The 17,432-nt window shown below is 44.9% G+C and overlaps 1 protein-coding gene across 2 annotated transcripts in view; it reads left to right on the top strand.

The window, feature by feature from the left end:
• The window catches only part of scfd2 (sec1 family domain containing 2), a 143,006-nt gene that overhangs the window by 60,464 nt on the left and 65,110 nt on the right, over nt 1–17,432 (top strand). For both annotated transcript variants that reach the window (XM_073855964.1, XM_055186866.2), the window contains exon 5: nt 12,126–12,393. In XM_073855964.1, the coding sequence (XP_073712065.1) occupies nt 12,126–12,393 (268 nt within the window). The remainder of the gene's footprint in view (nt 1–12,125; nt 12,394–17,432) is intronic.

Genomic DNA, 17,432 nt, shown 5'->3' on the forward strand with positions numbered 1-17,432 from the left:
CCAGTCCTTGTGCTAAGCTAGGCTAGCGGTGGGTGCGTCAGACAGCGTTACGGGACGCACAGAGATGAAAAGAGTATGCATGGACTTATCTAACTCTGAGGAATATGGTGAATAAGCTAAAGTCCCAAAAAGTCGGCTTGTTCCTTTAAGAGTAAGAGAAAGAGAGACCAAAGACAAATTTCTATGGCTGCGTCCTCATCAAGGTTTCTTATTTTAAAGAAATAATGAAACTATGGTGATTGTTTTTATAAGATATTTTATAATGTTTTCCTAAAATGGAAGAACCTGGATGATGTACGCATCCAACAAGTGCAACCTTTAAACGACGCAGCCATTAAAATAAGATGCGGCTTATGTTTCTTGCAGTAGATTGAATGAGTTTTGCTCCTGACCTCCTTTAGCATGGTTTAGAATCTTACATACTGACATCATGCTTTCATATAGACCTTAATTTTGGAGTTGTGACCTCTTAACAGCCAAAGGTATTCTTACGGTACTCTGTTTTCACAGCCCTTCCATATAAAAGCCTTAATGCATCAGACGTACACAGATCAACATCATTCCTTTAGCTCTGTGCCCACAACAACAATTCTCCCCCATAAAAGGCCTCGTCCCCCACTATCTTACCCCAGAGACTCGCTGCCCTTAGGGCTGTAGAAGGGCTCCATTGTGTGGAGAAAGGCACCTGGTTTTGGTTAGTGCCAAACTGGATACACACACTCTCACACACACACATACACACACGGCAGGGTCAGCTCCCTCTACAGGCTCATCTGGAGTTCATTTCCTGTCTGAGACAGAAAGCCATTACAGGCGTGGCCTGGCAGCCTCACGTGATTGGATGTGAGACAAAGGGTGGGGCAGAATTGCACGGTCAATTCGTTTAGGATTTCTGTGCAATTGAAGTGTTTACAGTATATTTACCGTAATGTGCTATAAGTGCCTGATATGCTAGACAGGCTAGTCTCTTATCTAAAATTGCACATTGAAATTTTGTGAATATTTGCTATTACAGTATATTAAATGATATATACTTGTGTGCACAGGTAATAATGCTGCACCTAGTTTAGCAAAACACAATGAAGCATAATGGCGACAGTGTGGCGCTAAGTTATGCTTCACTGTAACACTTTATCAGTAATTACAGAAAATGGTTATTGTAGCGACAGTTCTCCATTAGCCAGTTGTAGTTAATAGCAGCACAAGAGAGTAGTATCGGCGTCTGTCCTCTTAATAATTGTTTTCTAGTCTAGTGTTAGCCAGCATACATTTTTTTGTAGAAACCAAGCCAAATGCTCAAGCATCTGACTGTTTCCTATTACACCGCAGTTCCGGAGGCAACATTTTACAGCAATCCCAAATGATGTCTTACACTTCTTAGTTACCTGACAGTGTTACTTGAAACTCTCGCTGTTTTGGATGCTTTGATGCATCTTTGTCTTTTTAACATTTACATGTTGCATTTACATTTATTTTACAGATACTTTTATTTAAAGTGTCTTGCAAATGAGGTAGCATTTAACATTTTGTCTTAGGGTGTACTCACACTTGGCATGGTTACTTGAATTGTTCTTCCTTCCCACTGCCCAATATGCAGACGTGGACTCACGCTATATTTTTCGATCCAAGCACACTTTCGTTATTAGGATGTAAAACATTGGAGACTTTGGCTCCATTTGGCTTTTTATTTCGACTCAATTGGGATGGGGTCACACAGTCCTCTCACATGCCAAACAAATTGCTTAGTTAATCTATTGCTATTGCCGCTCAAATATTTTCACAAAAGCATGCTGCGCTAATCATAGGGTTTTTACAGAGGAAGATGATGTTGATTGATCGCACAACTGATGTTAGCCCTAACACCATGGGTCCCTTGCCCAAGTGCACCGCACCTGAGACCACCTTTGCAAGTGGGCTGGGGTGGTTGAATGATATCATTATAAGAGTTTTTGACTAAACTCCACCCGCAGGAATACGTCAGTCGCCTGTTAAGCTCAAACGGCTCTGCTAAGCTAAGCTGCTGTTGAATCACAACACATTAAGCAAACTACACTATCAGAACTCGTTACGTATTTCTGAAGGAGGAACTTCATGAAACAAGGAAGACATCAGCCCGTTTTTAGGACAGTGAAAGCAGCCGTATAGAGATAAGATTGTGTGAAAAACATGAACACATGTTATATTGCACACTGTAAACACAATCAAAGCATCAAAAACACAGAAAGAACGGGACCTTTAATGGTGAAAATGGTTTGGGATTAGTGAAACGTATGCAAAAAAGGTCTTTAGTTGTTTTTAGGAGGATCATGTGTAGGCTCAGGACTCATTCCACCAGAGAGGAACTGTATGGGTAAAATTTGTGTTTATTGTCTCGCTGTAAGGGAAGCAACTCCTGTCTTTCAACAACTAGCACCAACTTACATCTTATGTAGCATTTAGTAATAATTAGAATCTTAAAGTCACAGTAAAATTAAAAACTTGCAGCAAATAGCAACATTATCCAACTTCCAACGATCCAATCAATTCTCAATGGATGAATTCAAGTCCCGCCCTACCTTTTTTCATTTCAGAAAACGTTTCCTTCGAATATTCATCACAACAGGGAAAATAAGACACTCGCTACTTCCGTTTCATTGTGACTTTAACTTCAGTGCTTAACTGAAGGTTTTACGTCATGTTTCAAACCCATTTGTAGCCAAGTATCATTCAGCCTCATTCATATCTCATTTAGATTTCAAATCATTCTGTGTACTTCATGGTTTATTAATCTGAATATTATGAATAGACAGTTAAAATAGCGGTCTACTTGTACAAATATATTAGTATTGACTTGGTCTGTCCAACTTTTCTTCTGACTAAGCCAGGAAATCCCCTGGACGCTACTTGGGAAATAAGAGCCCAGATCACTACGTCAACAGCTGTTTATTTATTACAGTATTTGCCTTTTTCTCTCATATGTGTGTGTGTGTTCAGATGTGCATGTGTGTGTCTCACAGGTCACTTTATCAACCCAATTATATGGATGTGACCCTCACGCAGATGTCAGGTGCATTAAAGAACACAAACAGAGACCATTAGGGCTCCAAACACTCAGGAGGAGGTTTTTAAAACATCTCACACGCATACAGTGTACATACACGTGCTTATGGCTCATTTGTTCACATGACAGATATTAAATCACCAATCGTCTTTTAATCATGGAGTGGTGAGAACATCATAAAAACATTCATTTTGTTTCTTGGTGTTATACTGGAAGATATTCTTTCTGCGTCTGTTGCTCTCTCCATCTCTATTTTTTTACCACAAAGTGAAGAAGAAAAGTTCTGTTTCACAAATATTTGGAGTAGGGGTTCTGCATGGCTTCAATTTCACAATGTCAGGGGATAAAAATGTTTTCTGTGGTTTGGTTCATGCGAGGCTTTGAGGGACCGTCTTTTTGTTCCCGCTTACATTTGATTCGTTTTTTTGGACATGGATCTGGGCTTTCAGAAGTTCATCTGATGTTAATGTTGTGAACTGAAGTACATTGTAACTAACAATACATTTTTGTTTGTTTTGTATCAGGAAAAAGGTGTAATAACAATTAAAGGTCCCATTCTTTCTGTGTTTTTGAAGCTTTGATTGTGTTTACAGTGTCAATATAACGTGTTCACGTTTCATGTGTTAAAAAGCAATATTTTTCAAGCAATTTACTTAACTCTATAGCGCTGTTTTCACTGTCCTAAAAACGGGCTGAGGTCTTCCTTGTTCTATGAAGTCCCTCCTTCAGAAATACGTATCGAGTTCTGATTGTGTAGTTTCTTTAGTGTGTTGTGATTCGATAGCAGCTTAGCCGTTAGCTTAGCCTGCCGTTAGCTTAGCTGGCGACTGACGTATTCCTGTCGGTTGAGTTCGGTAAAAAACTGTTCTAGTGACGTCATTAAAGCAGGAAGTAGAGGGCTGTAGTCCAAACTAGCCATTCACTGTAGGCTTTGAAAGGGGAATTCTGTTAAAGAAAATATATCGCCTGGCAGTGAACTTTGAGCTTTACTGTATCATTTTACAGGTATTATTTATGCTATTATAGCAAAATTGCACACTAACTAAGGTTTAAAAAATGGGATCAGAAAGAATGTGACCTTTAATCAGTTGTAATTAAAACATGCTGTTGACAAAATTATGACTCAGTAAAAATGCTACACACCAACATTTACATAATGCATTTGGCAGACTTACTTCAGACTGCATCCAAAGCAGCTTACAGTGCATTCAAGGTGTTAGTGTGCTCCCTAAGCCTCGAACCATGACATTTTGCCCTGCTAACCCAATCAACATATTAACTTTATAATAATATTTACAATGCAGCAACTTTTTAACACACATGTCTAAGTTAAACATACAGTTTACACATCTTTGGTTGCAAAACCGTTTCTACTGAATACTAAATTTAAAATTATGGTTTTATGATTCTTTAAGTTCTGATGTTTTTCTATTTGATCATACGTGGGCTTCATGCTAATGTTACAGTAAAATACGTTTTTTATAGGAAATACAAGAAATTCTGGACATCTGCTTGCGCCGAAAAATACTGATCAAATCTGTAACATCATGCAATTTTTTAAATGCTTGACAGTTGGCTTACAAGGCACATTCACTTTACTTTTTTAAAATTTATAGTAAAATATACAGTTCCCTCCAGAAATCAGATTTTTTTCCTATCATACATTGTTGAGTATTTGCCACAACACAGGTGTCACCCATTTCAAACCTGATCATCTTGCATGAAACAAGTCAATGTCCTCCCTCCGTTTTCAGACATGGATAAAATGTATTATCTCTCAATGGAGAAAAATTGAGTCCCTCACATCCAGGCCTGTCTTGTTGGGAGATTACATGCTGTAGCCCACATATATAAATGACCCCATTGGGGCTAAACTTCCTCCAGATCTTTGAGTTAGCCCAGATCTGATCTTCATGGTCCAAAACTGTTTTCATGGTCGTGAGAAAACAGACTTGAGATTGTAAGGGAATACAGCATTGTATTGATCCACGTTTTTTGGAAGCCAAACTCTGCTGTTGACCACTATGAGCCAAACCTTAGAGTTATGATGGGGAATCATGTGTTTTTTTCTGAAATAACAACACACTCCTTGAATTTATTGATAATGGTTACGTCATAAGCTGATTCAGGTGCATTGCTCAAACACGGAAAGAAAGATGACACGCGTGGGACCGTTGCACTGCCGAGACTCCGTGTATAAGTGCATTGGAATGTATTGTTTGGTTGTCGTTGTGCTCTTCAGCTCAGAGGGAGGATTTTGTAGTTCCCTTTCAATACGGTTCACTTCGCATTGCGTCAGTTAGCTGACGCTATGGGGGAAACTCCTGTTTACTCCGTGACTGAAGCCTATTGGTTAACGTCTGTAGAAAATACAGACCAATGACGTTTGAGCCCGCGCGGGGCGTGGCAAACACGTCCCTATATAAGACGGGGAAATACGTCAGGAGCTCATTACTTTTCTCCTTCAGCGCGAACCTTCTCGCTGCTCCGAAGAAGAAGCCCTTACTCGCCGTCGATCTGAGCACTGCAGCGGATTACTACACGCCAGCGTGTTCCCCTGCCGCTTTCCGGCTGAGCATAAAGAGCGAATTTCGTCTAAAAGAGCGAATTTTATCTAAAAGAGCAGAAGCGCGTTGATATAATGTCGCTTCGGCATTGCGGCTCATGCCGAGCCCCTTTGCCTGTGGAGGATTTCCACAAAGAGTGCGTCATCTGTCTGGGTCCTGCCCACGCCGAGGCCGTACTCACCGAGGCGGGCTGCGCCCACTGCGAACGGCTTCCCATCGCGGTGCTGCGCTCCCGCCTCGACGTCTTCAAAAGGAAGGCTTCCCGTGCTCTCCCGCCTAAACAGCAGCGGAGCCGTGAAGCTGAAAAACGCCCCGAGACCGAGTCTACGCCGGCTCATCCCCCGCGTGCTCTGTCTCCCCGCCGTCACCCTGTCACCTTCGTCCATGAGGACCAACGCCCCCTGCCGAGTGCTAGCGGCATGGTCTCCTTTGGGTCCGGTGACAATGTGGATATGATGTCATCCTCTGAGGAGTTGGAGGATTGGGCGGCTTCGGATGACGACGCCCACGCCGCCGCCACCGCTGAAGAACCAACCGAGTCGCGTCCTCACGACTCTGAGCTCATCCGCATTCTGACGAAACAGCGGAGCTCGACATTCAGTGGTCGCCGCCGTCAGAGCCTCAACTCAGCCGGCTGGATGAGTGGTATCTGCAGCCCGGGCGCCGTCAATCATCCCGCCAACGACAGGCGCCGTTCTTTCCTGAGGTTCACCAGGAGCTCACTAAAGCCTGGCGTGCTCCTCACTCCACTCGAGCACAGAGCGCCGTCTCCCACGTCCTCTCCGTAGTGGACGGCGCCGACGAACACGGCTACACGAAGATGCCGCCGCTCGAGGAATCTGTCGCCGCCCACCTCTGCCCGTCTTCAGCCGGCGGATGGAGGGCGAAGATGAGCCATCCGTCAAAGCCCTGCCGTCTGACATCAACCCTGGCGTCAAAGTCATACACCGCCGACGGCAACGCCGCATCCGCTCTCCATACGATGGCGGTGCTGCAGGTTTACCAGGCAAAACTCCTCCGTGATATGGACGAGACAGGCCCGGACCCGGCAACCTTTAAAGATCTGCGCAGCGCGACTGACTTGGCCCTCCGCGCTACTAAAGTCGCCACTCAAGCGGTTGGAAGAGCCATGGCCAGCCTGGTTGTTTTGGAGAGACATCTGTGGCTGAATCTGACGGAGATCAAGGACTCGGATCGGGTTGCCCTTCTTGACTCGCCCGTGTCACCGTCGGGGCTCTTCGGCTCTGCTGTGGAGGGGTTCACCCAGCGCTTCACTGAGGCACAGAAATCGTCGCAGGCTATGCGTCATTTCCTTCCGAAACGATCCGCCTCAGCGTCTGAGACCGGCCGCCCAAAACCGCCGCCAACTCAACGCCCTAAGCCAGCGCCAGCTCAACCCCAGCAGAGAGCTGAACCGGAGGTCAAGCGCCAGCGTCCTGCACGATCGGCTGGCCCGCCTCGACGCCGCGGTCCCCGCCCTCGGATCACGCTGGACCCGGCGCCGCCGCCGCCTCCCTGAAGAGAGTCTGAGGAGGAAAAGAGGCTCTGGTCCCGCTTCGGCCGGCCCGCCCTCAAAAGTTCTGCGTGTCTCAGTCCCCTCGGGCGCTGGACACACCCCCGCTGTAACAGCGAAAAACAAATTTTTACTTTATCACAAAAAGAGCAACTTTCCTCCTCTGTACACACACACACACACACACGGCTTACCGTCCATAAGCATATCGACGCTCGCCGTCAAACTTAACGTTTGGCAATCCACCCCCGGGATGCCGGGTTGGATTCTAAACGTGATCCAACACGGTTATTCACTTCAAGTCGCTCGGAGACCACCCCGGTTTCGCGGCGTTCTCTACACCACTGTCCCAGACGATCGCATGCAGATCCTCAGGGAAGAGCTGCGTTCTTTATTAATAAAAGACGCGATAGAGACGGTCCCGGCGGATCAAAGCGAATCAGGCTTTTACAGTCGTTATTTTCTCGTTCCAAAGAAAGACGGCGGCCTCAGACCGATATTGGATCTACGCGTTTTGAATCGCGCTCTTGCCAAACGGCCATTCAAAATGCTTACAGCCAGACGAATCATGGCGCTAATTCGACCGGGCGATTGGTTCATATCAGTGGATCTGAAAGACGCTTACTTTCACATTCCGATAGCACCACGTCACAGGCCGTTTCTAAGATTCGCGTTCGACGGGACAGCATACCAGTACAAAGTTCTGCCCTTCGGATTATCTCTGGCACCACGCACATTTACCAAATGTGCGGATGCGGCTCTCGCCCCTCTCAGACAGAGCGGCATCCGCATATTGAATTACCTCGACGATTGGCTTATTCTAGCCCAGTCAGAGAGGGAAATTATTGCGCACAAGACCGTTGTTCTCCAGCATTTGGAGAATTTAGGGTTCAAAATCAACCTCCAGAAGAGTTTGCTTACCCCCACCCAGCGTATCGCGTTCTTAGGCATGACGCTCGACTCGTTAAAGATGCGGGCATGGCTTACACCTGAACGTGCGCTCACAGTCAGACACGAGGCGGCATCGTTCAAAGCGGGTTCACATCTCCCTCTCAAACGATTCCAAAAAATGCTGGGTCTGATGGCAGCAGCATCCCAACTAATACCGTTGGGAATGCTGTTCATGAGACCGCTTTAGTTTTGGTTGAAAGGCGAAAGTTCCGCCTCGTGCTTGGTTGTCGAGCCGCTTATTAATCAAAATCACGTACAGCTGCGTGAAAGCGCTTTCGATATGGACATCCCCTCACCTTTTCCTCTCGGGCACGGAGCTCGGCTCCGTGAGCAGGAGGAAAGTGGTGACTACGGATGCGTCTGCGACGGGTTGGGGCGCGCACTGCGACGGCGAACCCGCCTTCGGCACGTGGAACAACCAGTTGTCTCAGCTACATATCAACCACCTCGAGATGTGGGCGGTTATCTTAGCGCTACGACACTTTCGACCGAAACTCCAACATCAACACGTTCTAGTGCGGTCGGACAGTATGACGGTGGTCTCATTCATAAACCACCAAGGAGGGCTGAGATCTCGCTCCCTATCCAGGCTGGCGAAACGGCTTTTATTGTGGGCTCACGCGAATGTACGCTCGTTAAAGGCGACTCACGTACCGGGTGTAGCCAATACGGGTGCAGACATTCTCTCACGCAGCGGTCCGCCGCCGGGAGAATGGAGACTGCATCCTCAGACGGTCGAGAAAATATGGACCGTCTTCGGCCGAGCGGAGATCGATCTGTTTGCATCCGACGAGAACGCGCATTGCCCGATCTTCTTCTCGAGACACCACGATGCCCTGTCGCAAGCATGGCCGGCGTGTCTTCTATATGCTTTTCCTCCGGTGGCTCTGTTACCGCAGATCCTGCGGAGGATAAGAGAGACGAAATGCGCGATAATTCTGATCGCCCCGCTTTGGCACAATCAACCGTGGCTCCCCGACCTATGGCAGCTGATAACATCAGCACCATGGCCAATACCGCTGAGGAAAGACCTCCTATCTCAGGCGAGAGGGACGATATGGCATCCACAGCCGGAGCTATGGAATCTACACGCTTGGTTTCTGAACGGCAACCGTCACGCCTTTCAGGACGAGTGCTAAATACTCTATCAGAAGCTAGGGCCCCATCTACCAGGCGCCTTTACGCTCAAAAGTGGTCTATTTTTTCTGATTGGTGCACGACAAAAAACTTAAACCCAAACACCTGTGAAGTGGAGCATATTCTCTCCTTTCTACAGGAAATGCTGGACAGCGGTCGCGCGCCCTCGACGCTTAAAGTATATGTGGCGGCAATAACGGCGAATCACGCCCTTATCGCCGGTCACACGTGGGAAAACATGACCTTGTCATTAAATTTCTCAGAGGCGCTCGCAGACTAAACCCACCGCGACCTAACACGGTCCCGTCCTGGGATCTGTCCACGGTTCTGAAAGCGCTGCGCGGTCCCCCTTTCGAGCCCCTCGAGCAGGCTGACCTGCGCGCTCTCTCGTTTAAAACCGCTATCCTCCTGGCGTTGGCATCGGTTAAACGAGTGGGCGATTTACCCGCGTTTTCAATTGACCCGTCGTGTCTGGAATTCGGTCCTAACGACAGCAAAGTGATCCTTAGACCGAGAGCGGGATACATTCCTAAAGTTTTTACCACGCCATATAGAGTTCAGGTGGTTTCACTTCTCGCCCTCCCACCGGCGGACGGCGAACAAACCCCGAACACGCTTTGCCCCGTCAGAGCGTTAAGAATATACACGGACCGTTCTGCCTCATACCGCAAGTCAGATCAGCTGTTCGTAAGCTTCGCGCAACACTCTTTAGGTATGCCGCTCACTAAACAGAGGCTATCTAAATGGATCGTCGAAGCCATGGCTTTAGCTTACGCCTCCCTGAATGAACATTGTCCTGTCGGTTTGAAAGCGCACTCCACGCGTGGTATTGCTTCATCGTGGGCTTGGTCTACGGGGATTTCTATTTTTGACATTTGTAATGCGGCCGGCTGGTCCTCGCCGTCTACGTTTGTCAGATTTTATAGCCTGGATGTCCCTGCCTTACAAGCACAGGTCTTATCGGCTTAATGTTCACGCAACTGCGTTTCTGTATGCCTTCACGGTGCGCTGCGAGCTCACCGTCATGGCTACCTATTAATAATCCTGCACATGCTCGAGGCGCGCTCAGGAACCCGCCGCCTCGTGCTCTATTATATATGCATCATGGTGCGTTTAGAAACTTCACTGTATGCGTATTAACTGTCTCATATATGGTGCTTTCACTTACGCTCGCTAGAGCTATGTACACGCTGGGTATAGGGCCACATGCAGTGTCTCTCCGGTAAGGGCACCTCAGCCCGTTGTGTATGCACGGCGGGATGGGATTACGTTCCCCCATAGCGTCAGCTAACTGACGCAATGCGAAGTGAACCGTATTGAAAGGGAACGCTTAGGTTACTCACGTAACCCCGGTTCCCTGAAATAACGGGAACGAAGCATTGCGTCGCTGGCCGTGCTACAAACGTCTACGCAGCGAGTGTTATTCGGCTGCGCGCTTCAGTCGAATAATAATGAGCTCCTGACGTATTTCCCCGTCTTATATAGGGACGTGTTTGCCACGCCCCGCGCGGGCTCAAACGTCATTGGTCTGTATTTTCTACAGACGTTAACCAATAGGCTTCAGTCACGGAGTAAACAGGAGTTTCCCCCATAGCGTCAGCTAACTGACGCAATGCTTCGTTCCCGTTATTTCAGGGAACCGGGGTTACGTGAGTAACCTAAGCGTTTTCAGATATGGGTTTGTGTGGCTGGGCCAGCTGAGATCTCTCTAGAGGCGGAGACCATGTTTGTTTTGGGCAGATCATGCTGTTGAGCTCAACAGGGACGTTTTTATTGAAAATGAAATCCATCCTCAAGGTAATTCGATTTTGCAGCGTTCTAATACACACCAGCAAACACGCACACTGACACAAGCAGGCATAGATTTTTAAACATTGCTTTGCATCTCCATATCTGTCCTTGGGTAATCCGAGCACATTTTTCCTGTGATTACAACTAAATTGGTTCTGATATACAGCTGGCACAGCATCATTATTTGTTAGATTCAGGGTCATCTGCTGCGCACCGCACCTTTGTTGAGGATAAATATCAGCTTCTTCACACGCAACATCTAGTCACTTTATCCTTCCTTGTGTTATCTATTAAAGTTAAAATGTTGATTCATGCAGCATGAACTGAATTGCAATAAAATAACGATTATCCTGAACATGTTTCCCAACCACTCATTGGTCAGCCTTCCGGATTTTGCCAGAAGAGATAGATGTTCCTAGGACAACATTTTAATAAACCAATCAGACTTGAGGTTTAAGTTTGCCGTTAATATAAAGTTTAGGCTTCCAATCCAGGGTTAGGTGCTTTAAAAAAACATTTACCTCTGATTTTAGTTATACGTTATGGTTAGACTTGGGGAACAGTTTTTCTGCAGAAATGTTGTTCCAGTGTCAACAAACTATGCAGGAACATCTCTTACTTGGCAAAATCAGGTCGAGTCCCATAGTAATGCTACGTTATACTCGCATCAGCCTCATAGTTGCAATGTGAGGCTGATCCTTAAAGGGGACATATCATGAAAATTTGACTTCTTCCATGTTTAATGGATTTATTTGACATCTTAAAAAAGTCTTGTAAAAATGTCCCTTTTAAACATATAGAGTGATTTTACTGTGTAGCTTAGGATGAAATAATATAAAGTATTTTTAACAAAAAGAATTGAATATTTTTGCAGAACTCATCTCCTGGTGTGCTCAGTAATCTGAAATAACTATTAGCCCATGGTCAGAATGAATAATGGCTCCCTATAGACTTGATTTGCTAAGGAATTTAACATGTAAAAGTGTTAAATAAAAAGTAAGAGAGTGAACACTGCAGAGTTCTGACAGTGATAAATTATATAAGTCACTGAAGTGAAACTTCTTTTCAGGATAAATGTCATAGTAATCTTAATAATGCTGATGAATTTCTCGTCTCTGTTCTTTAGGCTTTGGGAGACTCTGACCTGGCAGAAGTTCTGAAGCAACTTCTCCCCCTCATCAAGTCCAGTGAATCTAAATCTGGTTCTGACTCCAGTGAGCTGACCATGGATGATCTTCTAGTATTGCTGGTCTATGTGTACTCTGTTGCCCAAGAAGCATGTCCAGGTGATGCTAAGGAAGATGTGGAAAGGGTGGAGAACGAGTTAATTGGAGCTCTGACACTCAGACTGACCCAACAGACCACATTGAGTCCTCTACTGCAAGACATCACGGGTAAGTGAAATATTAATTTGGTTTCATTGCAGTGCCACTTTACTAAAACATAATTAACATTCAATGTCATTTTATATGGCATTTTAAAGAAGGAGCACCAAAGAGGTACCTACCGTAGGTGTGATACAAGGTTTGTGGCCGATGCACAGCTTCATTGTGACCTTATCTGTGAAATCCAGGCTTAAGTCTCTATTTATGAGATTAGGAGCCAGATTTACTAAACGGGCAAATTAGCATGAAAGATCAATTCCAAAAAAGCACAGATGGGAGTGGTAATATCGTCTGTTAGTAAATCTGTCCCTTATGGCGCTTTACCATAGCATCGTACCACACGGTGTGGTTTAGGTCCGCTTACTTTTGTGAGCTTTCCACTGGATGCAGTATGTAGTACCCGATACTTTTTTTGTACCACCTCGGTCGGGATTTCAAGCGACCCGAGCTGATACCAAAATGTGACGCAAAAACACAGTAGATCACTGATTGGTCTAAGAAAATCATCACTACCAACTTCATAGCTATAATGTAAAAGATTAGCTTTACCTTAGTGCTAGCTTGGGAGTAAACATCTTGTCATCTGTGCTCTGCTATAAGTTTCCAAACTCCTCTTAGCGATGAAAACCATCCACAGGTTGAGAATCAGGAACACCATATCAATTTTTTTCCAGACTTGGAGTTTGTTGCGGCACATTCGCGACGCGCACGTCCGCATATATGCTTAAATGCAACTTAAATGAAGCTCAGTGGAGCGCGTCGACTGATGCTAGGTGTGTTTGTACAGAAACTGTCATGTGAGACAGAGGTAGTGATAAACGCAATGTGCAAACATCTATTTGTGGTGGTCAATTTTAATTTTGTGGCGGACTGAGAAATAAATAAATATATGGGGATGTACAACGACGCTCTCACTTGTATGATGTCACAGAGGTAGGCAGCACAAATATAACGACACGCCTATAATCCCTCCCACTGCGAATTGTTACTAAACTCGATGGAAAAGCTAACCAAGCCAAAGTGAGGTGAGCTGACCCGACCTTACCTAAACCAAACCATGAGGTACTTTGCGATGGAAAAGCACCATTAGCGTTTCAAAGTTTGATTTCAATCTTTGATATGACCTTACTCAGTAAATATTGAAGACATCAAGGTAAATTTTCACAGAATAGTAAATCACAAAAATAACTTTTGCTGGGATTTCGCAGACTGTGTCACATATCATCAGTATGGCATAGCTAGTGTAGCTATAATGAAAAAGATTTACATCAGATATACGCTGATCAGCCAAAGATTTGCTCCCATAAACTGCAAAGTGAGATGCATTGAGGTCATTTTTTGAAATCTAAATGTCCATCTTGTCAGAATTCATTGTCCATTAAACATATTCTACTGGATTATATTAACTTTGTCACTGTAAGAAACTTTTTTATTCTGCTGATACTTTTGAAAAAGTTTTTAATCAAGTTATAGACTTTATTCTCGCCATAAATATAGCCTTAGAATCTGGCATGGCGTTTAAAAGAAAAAAAGAAGACAATCAAAATCGAGTCCTATAGGCTGCATAAAGATTAGGCGTCTAAAAGGAAAGCAGGTTATGGAGGAGCCGAGATGATGTGAAACAGACAAAGTAAAAGTGAAAGGGTTAAGATGAATGAAGAGGAAACACCTCTGGGTTCAGAAATACTCACTCATCACACTTCATCAGTCTCATACATGCATAGTTACATGATGTACTTTCAATGGTGCAGTATGCTTAGAAAATCTCAAACGCCCCCCCCCCTTTCTTTTCTTTTTCCCCTCGCTCTTGGTTTGGTGACAGCTGATGGAAGCCATTTGATTCTGCGGTCCATATGAGATCCTTTAAACCTGATTCGTTTTGATTTGTGACTGCAGGAATAAACCCTATACACTGCAATTCAAGCTTGCTCGATCCTGGGGCTTTAGTTGCCCAAAATCATTTTTGCTTGGCGCCTACATAATGCTGTTTATTTATGGAGGTTTCTCGAAGGAGTGTGCGTCTTTTGAAACACGAGTACGAGTTCAACTCTTTCCAACCTTGAACGCTGCACAGTCGACACAAACACAGTCTGCTCCACGTGTGTTTATGTGGCGAACAGAGGTTTTTGCATTTGTGTATGCAATTGTGCTGCATGTAGGTTGGTTTCAGTTCTGCAATGATGTGATGTTCTAACTTAAGGAAAGTTCCTATTAGTCTTGGTGGACACACCCGGAGACGGTGCCCATCAACATGGCCTTCACAAGCGTGTAATAGATGCTTTGCAGCAGTGGTCAGACTGGCATGTGCCGTCTTTATCATGGAGTTTTGAATTTGGTGTTCGTGTGGATCTGGGTTTTATTCATGTTTCCATACCTGTGGGGTTTTATATGAACAAGCTGGCATATTGAAGAGTTGCTATATATTTCGTAACTTGAGTGTTTTTTTGTATTTACAATTCATGAACACCGAATAAAATTGGCCCATAAAGGTTTTTTTTGCTTCTCATTTTCAACAAGTGGCCAGTGAAAGGCGTAGGCGCAGTTTCATGTTTATGCTTGGGGGGCACCAACTGGCAAACAGGGGTACTGCATGGTTTGAGATTAGAGAGAAAGTGAGGCTTTATGGTTTTTAAAAATAGGTTAGTCATTCTTCCCATTATAATATTAAGATTAGACAAATAAATATGAATTTTCATATTTCTATTTCATTATTATGTTAGACAAAACCCTAATTGGCTCTGGTCAGGGTGGGCAGTGCCCAGACTCCGCCTATGGCAAAAACGCGCTATTCGCGCATAGTTGGATGCTTGAACATTTGAGTTTACTCGCTTCATTCGAGCATGAAAGCCGCACGTGAAATTCTAGTCATTCGAGACATTCACATGGAAATTTGCGTCATGGGAGGCGCTTCCGCTCGCTTCCTGTAATCACATCACTACAACAGCAAGGTCCTGATTGGTTAACGCGACGCGGAAATCCGCCAAAGTTCAGATTTTTCAACTTGCTCAATTCGAACGCACACCAAACGCGGTGCATCGCGTTACTCACTTTAGATTACTCGCGGGATTTAACTTTGTGTCATGCAAATTTTTCACTCGAGTTCAATATTTTCAACTTGGGTGAAGACGCGTTTGAGGTAAAAAGCGTGTGTTTTCGCAGCAAACGTGCCGCCCATATCGCGTCACCTTTCGTTCAGACAGCCAGCGACGTTATCGCTGTGTGTCGCCCTTCTCTTTCAATGAGGCGTGTTTAAATCTGGTTGTCATAAACAAATGAGTACCATCCACTCCAGTAACTGACGAGAGAAGGATGACGTGAACTCGACTGCTTCGTTCTTATTGGTAGTCGCTCTCGAAATTCGCTTAACATTTGCATAAAGTTAAACTTTTCTTAACTTTCTCGCGTCGCTGGACACGCCCATACGGCCGCCAGTGGTCACTTTCGCTCGTGTTGCCGGAAGTCGCCAGGTTTCAATTGAAATGAATGAGATTGCGTCGTTCTGTAAGACTCTGCTCGCCTCCTGTAATCATGTCATTACAACAGCAAGGTCCTGATTGGTTAACGTGGCGTGGAAATCTGCGGAAGTTCAGATTTTTCAACTCGCGTATTTTCTGCGGCAACGTTCAATTCGCGCAGAACGCGATGCCTTATGCTACATACACATCAAACGCGTTTCTCGCTCTACATTACTCGCGGGATTTTACTGCGTGTCATGCAAATTTTTCGCTCGGGTTAAATATTTTCAACTTGCACGAAGACGCGTTTGAGGTGAAAAGCGCATGTTTTCGCGGCAAACGCGCCTCCCTTATCGCGTCATACGCATCGCCCTACGCGAGAACGCGTCTAATCGCGTCTTTGCATTGACTTTGTATGTAATCTACTTGCGCGAAACGTTGAACACGCGTCTGGTGTAAACCCACAGTAATCGCATCTTTGCATTGACTTAACATGTAAATCACTCGTGCTTGCTGCCTCTACTGCGTCTGGTCTGAACCCTGCATAAGGATTAATGGGTTGAGCTTGCAGTCAGAAGATTAATGTTTGTAAAAACTGCATATACTGTAACACTTAAAGTAACTCGACACCAATGTGGTTCTGAAGTCTTAATGGTAATTTTGTTTTCAGGATCTATTTACTCTTTCTTTCTCTCTTTATGCTTTTGTTTTCATTGTTGTCTTTTTTTCTCTTGTATTAATGAAGAATGGTTTGGCTCTTACTAACTTCCTGCTTTGCTTGGCAATGTAGCTGCTCTCTCACTCTCTCTTTCTCTCTCGCCTTCCCTCTCTCTCTTTCTTTTAAACCACTAAACTTTTTACTCTTTTACACCATGCCAACACATACCAGGTGCATCCAAGAAAACGTATTAATGGTCACTAACGTTCATTTGTAACAGTGTTTGAACGTGTGTGTGTGTTTCTGGTCACACAGCCCATGCCATATGTTTTCATCATCAGTTTAACAATAAAATTATTTAACAATGAAGGAACGTGCAGCTGCGGCCGGTGTTCTTGTACCAGTGCCGCGCACGTGTTCAGTCAAATATATATATCGATTGTGACATTTGGCTCAGTTAAATTAGTTTAAATGGAAAGCAGGCTCGGCTTGAAACCTGGTCACTATGGGAACGACTTCCTCACACATATACACACACACACACACACACACACGCTAACACACACTCAGTCTTGCTCTGCCTAAACCCTAATTTTAAATGCCACCCATCAACATAGAAAGAAACACACACAGACTCGCCCCAACACACATTCTCACAAACGTACCGAGAGCGTCAATAACAGGACATGCACAACACAAATACACACCATTTGAGACACAAACCTGCGCAGATGAATTTAAACACACACACACAGTTAGAGAGATGCATTAGTGTTGGACAGGTCCTCCTTAGTGTTAGGTGAATTAGAGACCCTCACCGGACAGCAGAATTACAGAGTGGCAGATGGTGTAAGTGGCACATGTGTTACCTTCACAGCTGTCTTTCATTATATCTGCAGTCATGTTTACCAACATCAGCCAGTCAACCAAATCTC

This window comes from Misgurnus anguillicaudatus, chromosome 18 (assembly GCF_027580225.2).
Source record: "Misgurnus anguillicaudatus chromosome 18, ASM2758022v2, whole genome shotgun sequence".
Lineage (NCBI taxonomy): Eukaryota > Metazoa > Chordata > Actinopteri > Cypriniformes > Cobitidae > Misgurnus > Misgurnus anguillicaudatus.